The 17,151-nt window shown below is 41.2% G+C and overlaps 1 protein-coding gene across 1 annotated transcript in view; it reads left to right on the forward strand.

The window, feature by feature from the left end:
• DPYS (dihydropyrimidinase) overlaps positions 1–17,151 on the forward strand; it is a 65,541-nt gene that overhangs the window by 24,763 nt on the left and 23,627 nt on the right. Inside the window, exons 5-7 of the mRNA XM_064587999.1 lie at positions 7,391–7,547; positions 8,967–9,108; positions 11,574–11,716. Coding sequence (XP_064444069.1) covers positions 7,391–7,547; positions 8,967–9,108; positions 11,574–11,716 — 442 coding nt within the window. The remainder of the gene's footprint in view (positions 1–7,390; positions 7,548–8,966; positions 9,109–11,573; positions 11,717–17,151) is intronic.

Raw genomic sequence — 17,151 nt, forward strand, 5'->3', positions numbered from 1 at the left:
ACAGAGGAAGGGGCACAGCCCATTCACCAGCCCTCCGTGGGGTGGCCCTGGGACAGAGAGCAGAGCAAAACCAGTCCCTTCCCCTGGCAGAGCATTCAGTGTCCACGCAGGCTCGATTTGGGCCCTCACACAACGAGCTGCAAAAGCCCTTCCCTCCAGGGCAGGGAAGCGAAGTCCTAGCTCCACCCCACTACTGAAGAGAGTACCCTGACCACCGAGTGACCCTGACCGCAGCTTTCGGGTACCCACGGAGCCCACCCATCAGCCTCACTTGGGTAGGGAACCAAGCCAGCCATCCCATCCAACTGTTCTCAGCCAGCGGCACACCCCCTCTCCCCCGTCCCTATCCCCAGACCTCACACAGTTGCCTCGGCCAAAAATACACCATAACAGCAGGCCCCACCTGCCCAAAGACATTATCAGCAGACACACACAGAAATCTAAATTGAGCCAACTGGTGGATTGTTGCTGCCAAAGCAACCCTGTAAAGTCTGGAAGAGAACCCCAATTACTCAAACACACAGACACCAACGTAAGGAATCGAGGATCAGAAAAAAAATCAGGTAAATATGACACCACCAGAGGAAACTGGTCAAGCCCCAATAACTGACCTTAACAAAATGAAGACCTATGCACTGCCAGACAAAGAATTCAGAATAATCCCCTTAAGGGAGTTTAGTGGACTACAAGCAGCAGATAGACAACCACATGAAACTAGGAAAAAGAGGCATGAACAAAACGAGAAGTTTGACAAGGAAATAGTAACCATCAACAAACAAACAAAACCCCAGAAATCTCAGAGTTCAAAAAATACAGTAATTGAACTGAAGAATTCAAGAGTTTCAAAAGTAGACTCGACCATGCACAAGAAAGAATCAACAACCAGAAGATAGGACCTTTACCCAGTCGAAAGACTAAAATGGGAAAAGAATGAAAAGAGTGAACAAAGCCTATAGGAATTATGAAACACAACAACAAAAAGAACAATATCATATTATAGGAATTCCAGAAGAAGAGAAAGAGAAAGGGACAAAAAGTATATTTAAAGCAAGAACAGCTGAGAACTCCCCAAACCTGGGGAAAGAAACGGACATCCAGGGGCGCCTGTGTGGCTCAGTCGTTAAGCATCTGTCTTCGGGTCAGGTCATGATCGCAGGGTCCTGGGATCGAGCTCCCATCGGGCTCCCTGCTCGGCGGGAAGCCTGCTTCTCCCTCTCTCTCTGCCCCTGCTTGTGTCTCTCTGTGTCTCTCTCTGTCAAATAAATAAATAAAATCTTTTAAAAAAAATAATAAAATTAAAATTAAAAAAAGAAAAAAGAAACGGACAACCACATCTGTTTCTTGCTGAGTCAATTTTTCTTTCTTTTTTTTTTTTAACATCTTACTCGTGCTCCTGGACTGTCTATGTTCATGACTGTCCTTCATAAGCTATTGCCATCCCTCTGCTTTCTTGTCTTCCTAAAATCTACCTAAACTTCTGGTCAGCTGTTGGCCCTCCTTCCTTCTCAGAGCAGCTGTGGGTCTTGCCCATCTCTCAGAAATCTTGGTGTGAACTGAGAAGAAAGAGACAGAAATGTACATTGCGTCCCCAACTTTAAATTGAAGCCTGAGCTTCCCCGTTGTTCCTACCTTGATGTTTTCTTTTAGTACTTGAGATAAAAACAAAAAGCAGGTTACAGGAAGAAAGAATAAAAATGTCACGTGTAAGCCATTGAAATCAGAATCGCTTTTGACAGTTTGCAAGGAATTTAAATTTCATGCTTATTTCTGGTCTTAGTTCATCTAAATTGAGTAACTAGAACTAGGTTAGTTCTCATCCTTCATGTGAGAAGCCGCTTTTGCAAAAATGAGGTAAGAGAGCCAGAAGGCTGCCCCTAGAATGCTATCCTTTTTTTCTTCCAGAAGCAGCATCTGCCTCCCTTACTCCATAACCCACGTGTAAAATTGGACAAACCAGCTGTGTTTGTGTCATATATAGAAATCCCCATCTGCCCGGCCCCAGACCGCGTTCACTCATGTCTTTGTCCAAAGAGTGTATGTGTCAACATGTTTCACTGGCTTCAGTGACGCTTTTTATTTTGGTTTGAGTAATTTTGGTTATCAGTGCCTCCACTTCTCCACGTATTGGCATCTGGAATTATTAATGGCCTTTCAAATATGTATCATTTACCTCTCCCTCCCCTTCCACTAGAACTCTCATGCACGTGGAGTCACTGTGTTTCTGGTGCTTTATTTCAAATGGTGGGGACTTCTCTCAGAACTTACTTCATGCTCTACTTGATGTATATCTGTTATAATTTGTTTTCCAACTATTACTGAAATTGTTAATGCTTTTTTTTTTTAGTTTCCAGTTTAACTTGTCTTAATAAAGTTCAACTCTACTTTATATCCATATTCCTGTCTTTAGGGTATAAATAAGACTCTCATCTGAACTTATTAATAAAATGTTTTCTTTATGCTCTCACACACCAAAAAACCCAAAATTATTGGACACCAAATATATGTTAAGCATTGGATTTGCAAAAGTAATTATGTTAATTTTGATCCTCAAGTAACTTATAGTGAACTGAGCTACATTGTGGTTGGGGGTTTTTTATTTGTTTGATGTGGATTGGTTTTGGTTTTACTTACTGTAAAAAGCTTTACTTTCCAGGCTTATTGCTGTAAAGTATAAACTTCTGTTACAGAGAGGTTTTAGATGTCTTATTTTCCACTTTATTTAAACTCTGCCTGCACCCCCCCTCCCCACCATGTTCCTCTTGTGTTTTAAAAGATGGGCAGAAAGGTCCACACAGGGGCCACTCTCTCTCTGTGTGGTTGCATTGACCATTGCTTGTGAGAGCTGAACAAGAATAAATCAAATCTTGTTATCACAAACATGATTAGCTGATGCTTAGTAACCAGTGCTGTTCCCAAGGAAGGACTCACATGCAGCTGAGTCAAGGTGGATCTGAATCTCAGACTTCCTTTTTCTGTATGTGAACATCTGAACACTCCTTTGTCCTTTAAATTTAGAACAAGATGATTTACCTTATGTCCAACTGCAAAGCAGTTGAAGATTGGCCATTTTAAAACATTTTTTAAAAAAGAATTGTGTAACCATAAGGAAACTAACGTTTATGGGACATACTTGCTGTAACAAAGTACCACAGACAGGACAGTTTAAACAACAGAAATGAATTTTCTCATAGTATTGGAGACCAGAAGACCAAAGTGTTGGCAGAGTTGATTCCTTTTTAAAAAAAATATTTTATTTATTTATTTGAGAGAGATAGAGATAGCGAGAGAGCATGAGTGGAGAGGGGAGGGAGAAGCATGCTCCCTGCTGAGCAGGGAGCCCAACGCAGGATTTGATCCCAGGACCCCAGGATCATGACCTGAGCTGAAGGCAGACGCTTAACCGACCGAGCCGCCCAGGCACCCCAAGTTGGTTCTTTCTGAGGGCAGTGAAGGAAGGATGTATTCTAGATCTCTCTCCTTGGTTTGTAGATAACTGTCTTCTCCCTCTGTCTTCACATTGTCTTCCTTCTGTGTGTGTCTGCATCCAAATTTCCTCTTCTTAGAAGGACTCCACTCATATTGGATTAGGGCTTACCCTAATGACCTCATTTTAACTTAATTACCTTTATAAAGGACCCTCCAAATACAGTCACATTCGGAGATACTGGAGGTAAGGACTTTAACATTTGAATTTTGGCAAGGGGCACAATTCAGCCCATAACATGAAGTGAACCCAGAATCGCAAGATGCTAGGTACTTTCATATGCATTAATTTATTTGATCCTCATGAAATTGCCACTCTAGAGAGACATTGTGACCCCACTTCATAGATGAGAAAAACTGAGGCTAAGAGCAATGAGTCATCTTGCACACGTCACTAACTAAAAAGTAGCACAATCAGGATTTGAACCTGAATCTGTTCGATCTCTATTATGCTGCTTCTGGATTTTCCTTCTCAGTCATTTCCTTTCTTTGTAAATGTAATATTTTTGAACCAAAGCAGAACCGAGGAAGGTTCTACTCTGTCCTTCTAGCTAGGAAAAATTATTTTTATAGATGTGTTTGGCTTTCTGTTGGTAGCCAATGCTTGCACTCCTGGGTACTCATGCCAGCCTGTCTGCATTTTTTGGCCTTTTATAACAGATCTTGGGACTTGATTAGGTGCTACTAGCAAATCTAGACAAAGTGTGAACACCTGCTCTATCGCTTTCATCTAATAAATGGGTTGTCTGGTCAGAGGGGAGTTTGGATTGGTTGGACATTTTCATTATTTGGAAATCTTTAGAATCTCTCAGAGGGAAAAACTCCTTTAAGTGGGAGATAGCATCACGAGTAGAGAGTCTTTTTTGTCTTGGGGCCAAACACTGGAGAGAGGAGAGACCCTATCTGGGTAGACAAGGTACAATGCGAATCTTGCTGAGACAGTGGAGGAGATTAATGATGAAGATGTTCTATTTCCAGAGAGTTGTTGAAACCATCTGGTCTCAAATGTAATCAGGAGAGTACCAGACTAGGACAGATATAGCACTTTTCATTACCAACCTGCTAAGCGTAGTAAATGAAACCAGTAAGTGAAATTGGGAAATTGCTCAGCCCCATCCGCAAATGGCTTGTGGTTGACTTAAACATTTAAAAACATACATTCTTTACCAAGAAATGAAGAATGACATTTTACCTAGTAACATAATGCGTATGTATGATATGATATCAAAATACTAGGGTTCTAATTCTGGTGTATCACTTACTACCTGTGTGACTTGGGCAACTTAGTTCATCTCATTGAACGTCAGTTCCTTTATCTGTCAAACCAGCATGGGGGTTGCTGTGAAGGTCAAGGAAGATACATGACCTTCAAACTATGTTTGCCAACTATAGAGTGCTATACATACGTTAGATATTTTTATTACTTTATTTTTGGCCCAAATCTAATAAACCCTCAATTATGCTGAATTATCCAGTTTGATTCTCCAATTTATGGATTACCCAGGCTCCTTGTCTTCCTTCTCGTCTTTTACTTCTTGAATACTATCTATTTTCTGAAAATGTCTTAGAACCATTGTGAAATAGGGGGAAGAGTAATTAGGAATTTTTACTTTTACTTAAAATTTTAAAAGTATATTTGCAGATGCTTAATGGGGAGACTGTTGAAAATAGCCCCGTTAATGACGAGCTTGTTGTATATACACCAAAACTGTGGCCTGTCACATTTTAAAGGTGCTAATGCCTTCCAAGGAGATTACATGTCGTCTGGTTTCAAAACAGTTCTGGCAGACTCCTGGTAGATGCTGACACTTTTAATTTTTCCTGAGAGCTATTAAAATTGTAGAACTTTGGAACTGTATCCCCATCTCACCTTGATGGGCCAAATGATTGAATAGAGCATGTGACAAGAATCTTTTCTGTATGATGAAGCACCATGGAAAATCCTGAGTTGGCAGCTTGTAAAGTGATTACAGATCAAGTCTCTGAGTTTTTCATTGTCTGAACAGCTATCTGTATGTTCTCTTGGGATAGGCAGTCTCTCCATACCCACAAATCAGATATGGGGTCTCTCCTGCTATCTCTCCAGCAAATAGTACATTACTTCTTAGTTCATATTAAAAAAGGATTGCTTCTTGTCCTACACACCAGAACAAGATATTAATGGTATTTCTTCTTTTCTGGGAGTAAGACAGTAAGAAACAGAAGGGGGATGGGGTTCAGTGTGTGTGTGTGTGTGTGTGTGTGAGAGAGAGAGAGAGAGAGAGAGAGAGAGACATGAAAGTGAGGGATCTTAGCATTGGCTATGTTCTTGGGGGGTAACTTTTATTGACCGTGATACTTGGTTACTTAAGAAGCTAGGTTTGTTAGGCTTCAGTAAGCCTTGTTTCGTGGTTTGCAAGAGGAAAGTGGCTAGTTTAGGGAAGAAATGATCTGTGAGAGGGTGCTACATTCCAGTTGAATATGACGTAGGCAGCTGGTGGCCATCCACTGTCACTATCCTCTGATGAAATGAGTTAATTTCAGTTCTCTATCAGGATTTTGGCTGAAATCCACTGTCGGACTAGCCAGAGTGAACCAGTTCCATGTACAGGCATCCCTTACTCTGTGTTCACCTCTGTGACTGCTTGGGGATGATCAGCTCAATGCCAATGCCAGTATCTATTATCCCAACAAATGCTAATCAGAGAGAGGATTCTGATTTTAAATTCAAATTCACTATGCACTTTTTGCTTTTCTAACATTGTGTGCTCTTTGATGGCCTCATTTGCATGATTTTTAAAATGTGCATTTCTGGCTACAATTTTATTATCTGAGTGTTCTTTTATTTAACATGGGTTTTTGGAGGAGTTTTGTGTTTTTTGGTTTTTGTTTTTGTTTTTTCCTTAAGGGTATGAAGAGATTCTCAGTCGATTTGTAACAGAGATATGCTGTGGTTGAATGCCATATGGCCGTGTGGTAATTGTCAGAAGGGTAATGTTGCATAGAATTTAGGGCTGGCATCAAAAATGCCTGGATTCAGATCCTACCTCCCCAACTCCATCTATGTTATGTTGAGTACATGTAATGCACCTGTACAGAAGTTATTTAACCCCATCAACTTGATTTTCATCTTTTAATGGGGATAATAATAGCATTTGCCTGGTAGGGTTTTTGAGATAATTTCTTGAGAAGGGCACACATATCAGCCAGCATTTGCTAGACTATGCTGCAGTAACAGATGAATCTGAAATATCAATGGTTTCCAAGTACAGCGATTTATTTCTCGTTCATAGTCACGTCCATCATGGGTTGGTCTAACTCTGTTCCATATTCTCTTCATCCTGAGACACAACTGAAGAAGCAGCCTGTGATAGTCTAAGGACAGAAGGAAAACTCATTGTGGCTATAACAGCTTCTGCGTGGAAACAGCACATGTTCCTTCCATTCGTATTTAATTGGCCAAAGTAAGCCATGTGGTCAAGCCTAGTATCAGTGAGTGGGTACGATCACCTACCACGGCATGCACTGCGCCGGAACATAGTAAATGCTCACTAAGCAGTAGTTTTCATTATTTATTTATTTAAGATTTTATTTATTTATTTGACAGAGAGAGACACAGCGAGAGAGGGAACACAAGCAGGGGGAGTGGGAGAGGGAGAAGCAGGCTTCTCGCCGAGCAGGGAGCCCGATGCGGGGCTTGATCCCAGGACCCTGGGATCATGACCTGAGCCGAAGGCAGACGCTTAACGACTGAGCCACCCAGGCGCCCCGTAGTTTTCATTTTTAAAGCCTGCCCACAAAAGATAACTTATAGTCTGGGATTCCTATCATATTTTGCTAGCACAGAGAAGACTAATATTTATGTGTTTGTCAGATGGTTCTCTTGAGAGCAAATTAAGGGACTGAATGCTTCCTTTGAAATTTCCAGGGAAAGTGGTCTATGGAGAACCCATCGCAGCAAGTCTCGGCACAGATGGCACTCACTACTGGCATAAAGAGTGGCGCCATGCAGCCCACCACGTTATGGGGCCACCCCTGCGACCGGACCCTTCAACACCTCACTTCCTCATGAATCTATTGGCTAAGTAATAATTTAGCAGATGATTGTGAAGGGTTTTGCCAAAATGAGGTATTATGTGAGTCTCGGGTTTGAGCATAGGACATCTTGTCTTATCATCTGACCTTCCATTGACCTCCAGTGTTCTGTTCTACTTGACATCATAGGCCGTGGGGAGTCCCTCACCTGAGACCAAAAAAACAGGGACTTAATTATGGTATGGTGTCAAAATCTCTCCTGGACACAGAGAAATCAGATAGTTTTTACTAAAATTTTACTCTCCTAATTTTTTCCTCATCTTTTCTGTCACTTATTGCCTAGAACCTGGTCTCTTCATTATGTTTTGTTTTTATCATTCACATATTCTTGAATATTTTTCTATGCTGTTATAAGCCAAGAGGCAGATGCGCCTGTATATATCCAACAGGTTATGATCTAGGGCAGAGCCACTGTAGGGGTGAAAGGCAAAAATCCTGCCCTCAGAGAGGTTATCCCCATGAACAGCCATCCAAACCATTTTCAGAGATGCTTCTGTCTGGGAAGTTATGATTACTTTTCTTGAGAAATACACCATTCATGGACACCCCAGCGCTCCCCATTCAGGTACTAGACCCAAGTTAAAGAGTTTTTCACAACATTCAAGAGTTCATTTACCCTTTTCTTTCGGCCTCCTTCCTCCTTCACATGTCTACATCTCCAAGATTATTCACAATTCAAAGCAGGGCTATCTGTCGCTGGTGACATGAACATCCTCAGCCAATGTCACGTCTCTGTCATCACAATGTTGCCATTTGGCCAGGGGCTGCCTCTGTTCATGTGGGTCCACTGAGGTTCATCTTTGTGTAGTGCTCTACTCACAAAGATTTTTCACTTACATTTTTGCCAGTGATCCTAAAATAATTATCACCGAGTACATACCATCATCAATTTCTAGATAAAACTGAGCATTGGACAAACTCATAATCATAGAACCAGCAAGTGATGGAGCCTAGAACCAGTTTTTCTGACATGAGTATGATCCTGCATCACACTTCTTATCAGAGTATTATTTTCCAAAAGTGCTTTCTTTTTTTAAAAGATTTTATTTATTTATTTGAGACAGAGAGAATGAGAGACAGAGAACATGAGAGGGAGGAGGGTCAGAGGGAGAAGCAGACTCCCCGCCGAGCAGGGAGCCCAATGCGGGACTCGATCCCGGGACTCCAGGATCATGACCTGAGCCGAAGGCAGTTGCTTAACCAACTGAGCCACCCAGGCGCCCGCAAAAGTGCTTTCTAAAATAGAGATGGGTATGGCTGAAATATATACTTGAAAAAGCCACTCATTGTCCATTGCAGTTTTCTGACTTTCAGTTGAGAAGGGCATCAGAAGAACAGGAAAGGTTCTGGTAGTTTCCTTCTGACGTCTTTTATCTACTCATCCCACACTCTTGTGTGTTCTATTTCAGTGGTGATCTAACCACAACAGGAACTGACCACTGCACTTTCAACACTTGCCAGAAAGCTCTGGGGAAGGACGATTTCACTAAGATTCCCAATGGGGTGAACGGTGTTGAGGACCGGATGTCAGTAATATGGGAAAAAGGCGTGGTGAGTTTCACAGCATCCAGCTTGTTTTGCTTAACTCTTTAGCCAGGATCTGGCTCATTTCAGGATCAGAGTACCACAAACCTTCATAGAAAAGCTTTTTGATTGTTTTTATTAGAGTGGAGACTGGGACTGCAACACTATGACCATTGTCACCCCATCCTCCAGGATAATAGTAAAAAATCATTTTGATCTCTGCATAATTGAGTTTAGAAGATGCATTGCATCATTATACAGGCATTAGGGGGTAAATTTAGATTGGGTACCAAGAGGTTTCCTCTCTAAGTCTATGAAATGTTATAGCCCTTCTACCTGATTTCTTATTTTTGAATCCCAGTTCCTCATGTATCACTAGTGTAAATACTTGGAATGATTGAAAATACAGGAAGGATTTTTATTATGTTCATATCTCCTTTTCATGAAATTTTTGTAGATGTCCCTTTTTGAGGATCTTTGAATATCATATTTTTGAAACGGCTGTATAAAGTCACATAAATAATAATCCAAAGTCTAGAAAAAGAAATCTTTTAAATGTCCATGATTTAAAAATATCTCCCTGAGCATGGAGGAGAATCAGGTGGCTAAATGTTCATATGTTCACCTGTCCCTCCACTTGACATGTGTAGCTGTACAATCAGTGGGGAGACTTGCCTGGTTATACCTGGGGCCACCATTTTCATGTCATTATCATCCATTTCTCAGAAATCCTCCCTTAGATGACATATTACCCTCCCTTAGATGACATTATCTCACACCTCAGAATCCCCTCCACATACCTTTCTTTCTAACTCCAATTATTTACCAGTTCTTGTCAGTTGGATTTCTAACATGTCTCCTTATTTCCATCTTCATGTTTACTACTCTAGTTTGAATCCTGCTCTTGTTTGGACCATTGCAGTAGTCTCGCAGCTGGTGCCCTTACTACCAGGCTCTCACTTGCCTATGCTATATGCCTGTGCTATCTATCCTCTAGCACCAGTGCTGCCTTCCAAAACCAAAGGACTATTCATGCTACTTTCTTCTTTAAAACCCTTTAATATTCTCCATTACTTATAGGATGATATTTGAACAATCAATTTACATGTAAGGATCTTCAAAACATCTCCATAGCCCTATCTTCTGCTAATCATCCTTTCAGCCCTTTGTACCTCTACCCTAACTCTAATCATCCCAGATGATTCCTCTTCCTCTTTGCCTGGATTTTCTTGCTAAAAGTTCAACCTTTTTCTCTGAACTCGTGCTATTATAAGAGTCTGTTCATTACGGCAAACTTTCATAATATATCAAGTGTATAAATGAGTTTAAAATAATTGATCAGATCTGTACCTCTGAAACAAATAATGCAATATATGTTAAGAAAAAAAAAAGAAGAAGAAGAAGAAGGTAGCGGGAGGGGAAGAATGAAGCAGGGGAAATCGGAGGGGTAGACGAACCATGAGAGACGATGGACTCTGAAAAACAAACAGGGTTCTAGAGGGGGTGGGAGGATGGGTTAGCCTGGTGGTGGGTATTGAGAAGGGCACGTTCTGCATGGAGCACTGGGTGTTATGCACAAACAATGAATCATGGAACACTTCATCTAAAACTAATGATGTAATATATGGGAATTAACATAAGAATGAATAAATAAATAAATAAATAAAAATTTTAAAAAATTGAATATTTCTTAATAATGTACAGAAACTATGTTATTTTATGAAACATTGAGATGGTTTACTCATGGGAATATTACTCTCAGGATGTGATTCTTAATCATTTTGTGAGACATGGACACATTGAGAATTAAATAAACCTTAAGGATACTCCTAACCATATAAATGTACATAAGGATAAACTCTCAACATTAAAAAAAACAAATCATATGGTTTTAGAGAGACCACATTTATCCAAAGCTTGTCCATATTAAAATCTGTTTTAATAGACTGTCCATGATTATTGGTTCATGTACATTTCAATAGCACAAAATTTAATCTCTTGAGTTGATTTTTCCTCTTTCTAAAAGTCTTGTCATCTGATTTAAAGGTCTGTCTTATTTTAACTCTATAATATTTTACCTGTTGTCTACATGATCATCTCATAAATCTCAGGTCTATAGTAAATAAGCTAGATCATAAATGTAGTAGGTGGTGGTAGTAAACTCTAAACAAAAATTGAAAATACTATTGCCAACGTTTCGCTGTTGTCTGTATGATTCTGGGAAGGATGGAAAAAATTAGTGACGGGTGGGGGTTAAGCTTAGGTTTGTGAAAAGTTGTCTTCAGGCTTGTGTTACCCCATCATCCCCATCATTATCATTATGATATGAGACTTAGCAGCATCCACAGAGGTGTTTGGCTCCACAATATAAGAAATTAGGTGCGGTTCTGTTTGATTCTAAGAGATACAAGTCTTGCCCTTTTATTGATAGGAGATGTTTAAGTACATGGTCATTAAAATACATGCATTTTCTTTCTTGAATTGTTTTACAGCATGGTGGTAAGATGGACGAAAACCGGTTTGTGGCAGTTACCAGCACAAATGCAGCTAAGGTCTTTAATCTCTATCCAAGAAAAGGAAGAATAGCTGTGGGAGCAGATGCAGACATTGTGATTTGGGACCCAAAAGCCACCAGGTAAGTCTGAGTTCTTGTATTCCTTAGCTTCTCCATGGAGAAAAAGCACTAACTTGCAAAGAAATTATTTATTGGCCTCAATCAGACACTTCTTATTAGGTGATTTATTTACCATATATTTTGAGCCTGTGAACAAGATAAGAGGTTTTTTTTTTTAAGATTTTATTTATTTATTCGAGAAACACAGAGAGAGAGAGCAAGAACGAGTGAGGGGGAGGGGCAGAGGAAGAAGGAGAAGTAGACTCCCTGCTGAGCAGGGAGCCTGACATGGCTTGATTCCAGGACCCCGAGATCGCGACCTGAGCTGAAGGCAGACTCTTAACCGACTGAGCCACCCAGGTGCCCCAAGATAAGAGTTTTGATATACAGACATTCCTTTGTTTTCCTTGGCGTAGAGGATACAAAAGTTGTGTTGCTTACCACTCCCTGGAGATGCATTTGTGTGTAAAACCAGTATGAATTTACCACTTCAGTGGTAATCCAGTGGCAGACACTGGAGTTCGCTTGGAGGAAAGGTATAGAGAGCAATGAAGAAAATAAGAGGCTTAGGGCGCCTGGGTGGCTCAGATGGTTAAGCGTCTGCCTTCGGCTCAGGTCATGATCCCAGGGTCCTGGGATCGAGTCCTGCATCGGGCTCTCTGCTCCTTGGGAGCCTGCTTCTCCCTCTGCCTCTCTCTCTCTGTCTCTCATGAATAAATAAATAAAATCTTAAAAAAAAAAAAAAAGAAAATAGGAGGCTTAGTTTGAGAAGGGCTGACTTGAAAACTCAAAATAATTACAGCCTTTTTAAAGCTTTCAGATAGAAAAATTCCAGCACAAAGGATGTCACTTTTAGTTAGCCAAATTTTCCAGTTGAGTTCCTCTTGAGCTTAGCATTCCCAGTAGACTCCAGCTTTTTGTTTCCGATTTCCATAATTCTATGTTAATATTGCAGATTTGGCAATTTCCACCAACTCAGGAAAGTGTTGAATAGAAGCTGAAGCTCTGGTGATTTCTCCTTATAAGACATTAGCACAGACAACATCTGCATCCCAATTTGTGTCTTCCATAACCTTTACATCTGTACTGGAGAAAAGCCCACATGCTTTAATGTCGTCTGTGGGGGCGTGTGTGTGCGCGTGTATACATGTGTAGATAGGGATGCATAAAACTTTCTACCTCCACTGAATAGGCATTTATTCCAGGTCTACTAGGTTTATTATTGTACTAAGCGAAAATCTATAGTTTCTTGGAGGTGCTTTTGTCACAAAGGCCCAGAGGCAATTGAAATGCTCCTGGGCTACCTCTGGGGAACAGAAGACGGAGAAGCACTAGGGCTACCACTGCTATGAGCTTAAAACTAAGCCCCGGATACTCCCATAGAAAATGCTTGTCTTTTGTGGTTTAACACTGTCTGGGCATTCATTGTCCCAGTTCAGGCAGCCATTCACGTCGTGGGCAGTCCACGGTCGTTGCAAAGCATTAGTGGGACCGTGTACCAGCCTGTTGCTGGCTTACAGTCATGCAGCGCAGTACATGGTCCTAAGATGCCAACAAGGCACAACTCAGGGTCTGCGTTATGATGTTAACAAGGAACTATTGCTGGGCGCCTGGGTGGCTCAGTTGGTTAAGCGACTGCCTTCGGCTCAGGTCATGATCCCAGGGTCCTGGGATCGAGCCCCACATCGGGCTCCCGGCTCAGCGGGGAGCCTGCTTCTCCCTCTGACCCTCTCCTCTCTTGCTTGCTCTCCAATAAATAAATAAATAAAATCTTAAAAAAAAAAAAAAGGAACTATTGCTTATTTAAGGACTAAATATCTGGTGGTCAAATCATCTAGGCATCTTTCCATGCAGAAGAAATGAAGACAAATAAAACCAAATTTGGGGCAGCTCCTCTACTAGACTAGAAAAACTGTCCTTGGGAAGACAAAGGAAAAATAAAATTGCTTGGATTTGGATTAGTCTGTGGATGCATTGAACATGCTGTGTTTAGAGTTCCTGATATTTTAAATATCACTGCACTCAGGCTATTGTACACCCAGCAGGGGCCCGCCCCGCATCATTTCTGCTGTGATTCAAACAATTTAGGCTGCCCCCAAGTACTGGGACAGATAGATCTTTTGAAATGATTTGTGGCTTAAGGAAATGATGATTCTTAATCAGGAAACCTCAAAAATTTCAAAAGGGAGAAAACGATCACACAGAAGAAATATTTGTGAAAAATGGTGTTTTTGAAGCATTGCATCTGGGAGAGTCCCAATAATGATAATAATTAGCAACCATTTGCATTTGCACAGTTCTCAGTGGTTTTATTTTTTATTTAAAAAAAATTTTTTTTTAAGATTTTATTTATTTGCGAGAGAGAGAATGAGAGACAGAGAGCATGAGAGGGAGGAGGGTCAGAGGGAGAAGCAGACTCCCTGCCGAGCAGGGAGCCCGATGCGGGACTCGATCCTGGGACTCCAGGATCGTGACCTGAGCCGAAGGCAGTCGCTTAACCAACTGAGCCACCCAGGCGCCCCAGTTCTCAGTGGTTTTAAAAAATGCTTTGGTATCTGAAACGTGACTTACAAGGTAAGACAAATAGGACTCCCCCTTACGGCGATGGGAAAACCATAGCACAATGGTGTCCGTGAACAGTGTCTTTGACTTTGCCAACTTTTATGTTTTTCATGAGATTTGGCACCATGCTATTTCCTGATACCAGAGCAGAGCACTTTATACTGTATGTGCTTGTTCGTGGTCTGTATTTTCTTCCAATCAAGTGGGCCAGTCACAGAAAGATTTTTTGGATTGGATTCTATTCTCTATTATTCCTTTTCAAGGTGAGGGAGAAATAAAAATGGCCAATAGAGTGATCCAGCCTCATTCCCAATAGCGTGAAGAGCCATGGGAGGCCGTTCCCTGTGGTTCCTCTTTTTAACCCTACACCTGGCATCCGTGGCAGGATCCACCTTAAGAGTCTCCTTGGCTGTTTTCATTTGTGAGGGATGACACCTGCTCAGGGGTAAAGCATTGTCTTCCTTAGACGACTGGACAAAGAGAAATGACCCGAACCTACGGGTGTGAATAATTCACTTACTTTATTTCCACATATATTGTTGCTTGGGGGATATTTATAGGCTGTGATTATGAATCTTTGAGTCATGTTTTTAGATGATATAAATTTGGGGTGCTTTTGCACAAGTTTGAGTTGCTGATTTCTGTAACTTTGTCTTGCCCTTCCTTTCTTACTCAGTTGTTGCAAAAGAGCACGTAACGATCCAGATGTTTACTTCTTATTTTGTCGGCTCTATCTATTACCTGCTTCATGTCCCTCATTTCCCATCCAAGAAGAACTAACTTAAGGTCAAACTGACAAGTTTCTCTGCGTTTAAGTTTCTTTCTGTCTCTCTCTCTTCTCAATTCTCTAGTATTTCTTAAGTGATACTTGTCCTTCACTTTATAGCAGTCATGATAGCAGAAAACTAAATATTTACATTTTCACATATGTGTCTCTGGGATAAAGATATGCATTGACATTTAGTCACAAGCACTATGTCTTCTTTACCTACATCTGTGTACGGTGCCTGCCTAGGCCGAGGCTAAAGGAAAACAGCAGAGCTCCATCCGTGCTGAGCTGGGAACCCAGGCAGGTCAGTTATGGTCTCTGAGTAGCCTCCCTTTCATATGTAAAGTGAGATTATTAATAATTGTTATGCCCACCTCATCGGGTTTTTGTTAGAATCACATGAAACAGTGTGTGTGAAAATGTGTTATAAACTAAGAAAGTGTTCCCCAGAGACAAGATATGTATTGTCCTGATTACTTCCTGTCTATCTATGTGAGCTGGTGTCATTCTTTGCTGTCCATCTTCATTTTTAGGTGTTCTCAGCTGTTTGCCTGAGGTGTCCAAGAGGCCGATGAACCAGAGGCTTCTATTTCTCTGACCCTCAGATTCTTTTAAAAAATGGGAGACCTCTTTGTTTTTCTTTTCCTTTTTACTGTCCTTTTGAAAAATGGAGAAATATGTATCTTTCCTTGGCAGGTTATATTGAAAGGATCCAGCCCCCTTTGGATTTCTTTGAACTTCTTCTGCATCTTGCTTCTTCAACCCTTTAATTTAAGAATTTTCTCTAAGCCACCTAGAACGTTTTGCACTATCATGATTGATATTTTTCAGTGTGAAAACTGCAGAATGTGGGAAACAGGAGAGAAGGGGCAATTGGAGAGGAGGGTTCATAGAATAATGAATCTGGAAGAATATTTGAACAGGAAGAAAGTGCATTTATCATGCTTCCTATCAAAAGAGAGAATTTTGGGGAAACTGTGGATTCCTTATCTAGGTCGATCATAGCTCTAGCTTTCTCTATTCTCGGCCTGCTTGTTATGAGAAAGTTGCTCATCTGGGCTGGCTGTTCCTGACCAAAATTTATGCTGATGACCTCCACAAGGACCTTTCTGAGTCACGACAATATTTTTAACCTTCTCTAATTGCCCGTCCACCACCCGGAGCTTCCCCCCACCTTTGCTACTGCCCCATCTTTGCTGTGAGAGTCTGTCTCTTCCCACCTTGCAGACTCAGCGCCGCCGACCACTGCACAGCTGCTTCCCAGAGCGGACCACGGGCTTTACTCACTGTCTTCCTCCTTCATTAGCATTCTTGAAGTCAAATCCAGTTTTTAAAATAAATCTTTTATTTCAGAATATTTTTAGATTTACAGAAAAATTGCAAAGATAGTACAGAGAGTTCCATATAATCCACAGTCAGTTTCCATTATTATTCCTATGGTAGATTTTTTTATAATTAATAAACCAATATTGATATGTTACTATTAACTAGAGTCCATGCTTTAATGAGATTTCCTTAGGGGTATTTTATTTTATTTATTTTAGAGATAGGGAGAGAGAGTGCGAGCACCCGCAGTGGGGAGGAGCAGAAGGGAAGGAAGAGAGGGAAGGGGAGAGAATCTCAAGCCGACTCTGAGCTGAGCGTGAAGCCAGTCCCAGGGGCTGGATCTCACGACACTGAGATCATAACCTGAGCTGAAACCAAGAGTCGGTGGCTTAACTGACTAAGCCACCCAGATGCCCCAAGATTTCCTTAGTTTTTACCTAATATTCTTTTTCCTGATCAGGATCCTATCCAGGACACCACACAACATTCAGTCATCATATTTCTCTAGGCTCCAATGGTCTGTGAGTTTCTCTAACTTTCTTTGTTTTTGATGACCTTGAAAGTTTTGAGGAGTCCTGGTCAGGCATGTTGTGGAATGTCTCTCTGTTACAATTCTTCTGATATCTTCCTCATGATCAGCCTGGGGTTATGGGTTTGGGGAGGAAGACCAGAGACGTAGTGCCATTGTCATCCCATCCTCCCATGGATACATGCTGTCAACATGACTTATCACCGCTGACGTTGATCTGGATCAGCTGGCTGACATAGAGCTTCTCGGCTTTCTCCATTATACAAATCA

The sequence above is a fragment of the Mirounga angustirostris genome, unplaced genomic scaffold, assembly GCF_029215605.1.
Source record: "Mirounga angustirostris isolate CCGP_5_RB_7025 unplaced genomic scaffold, mMirAng1.0.hap1 SCAF_4, whole genome shotgun sequence".
Taxonomy (NCBI): domain Eukaryota; kingdom Metazoa; phylum Chordata; class Mammalia; order Carnivora; family Phocidae; genus Mirounga; species Mirounga angustirostris.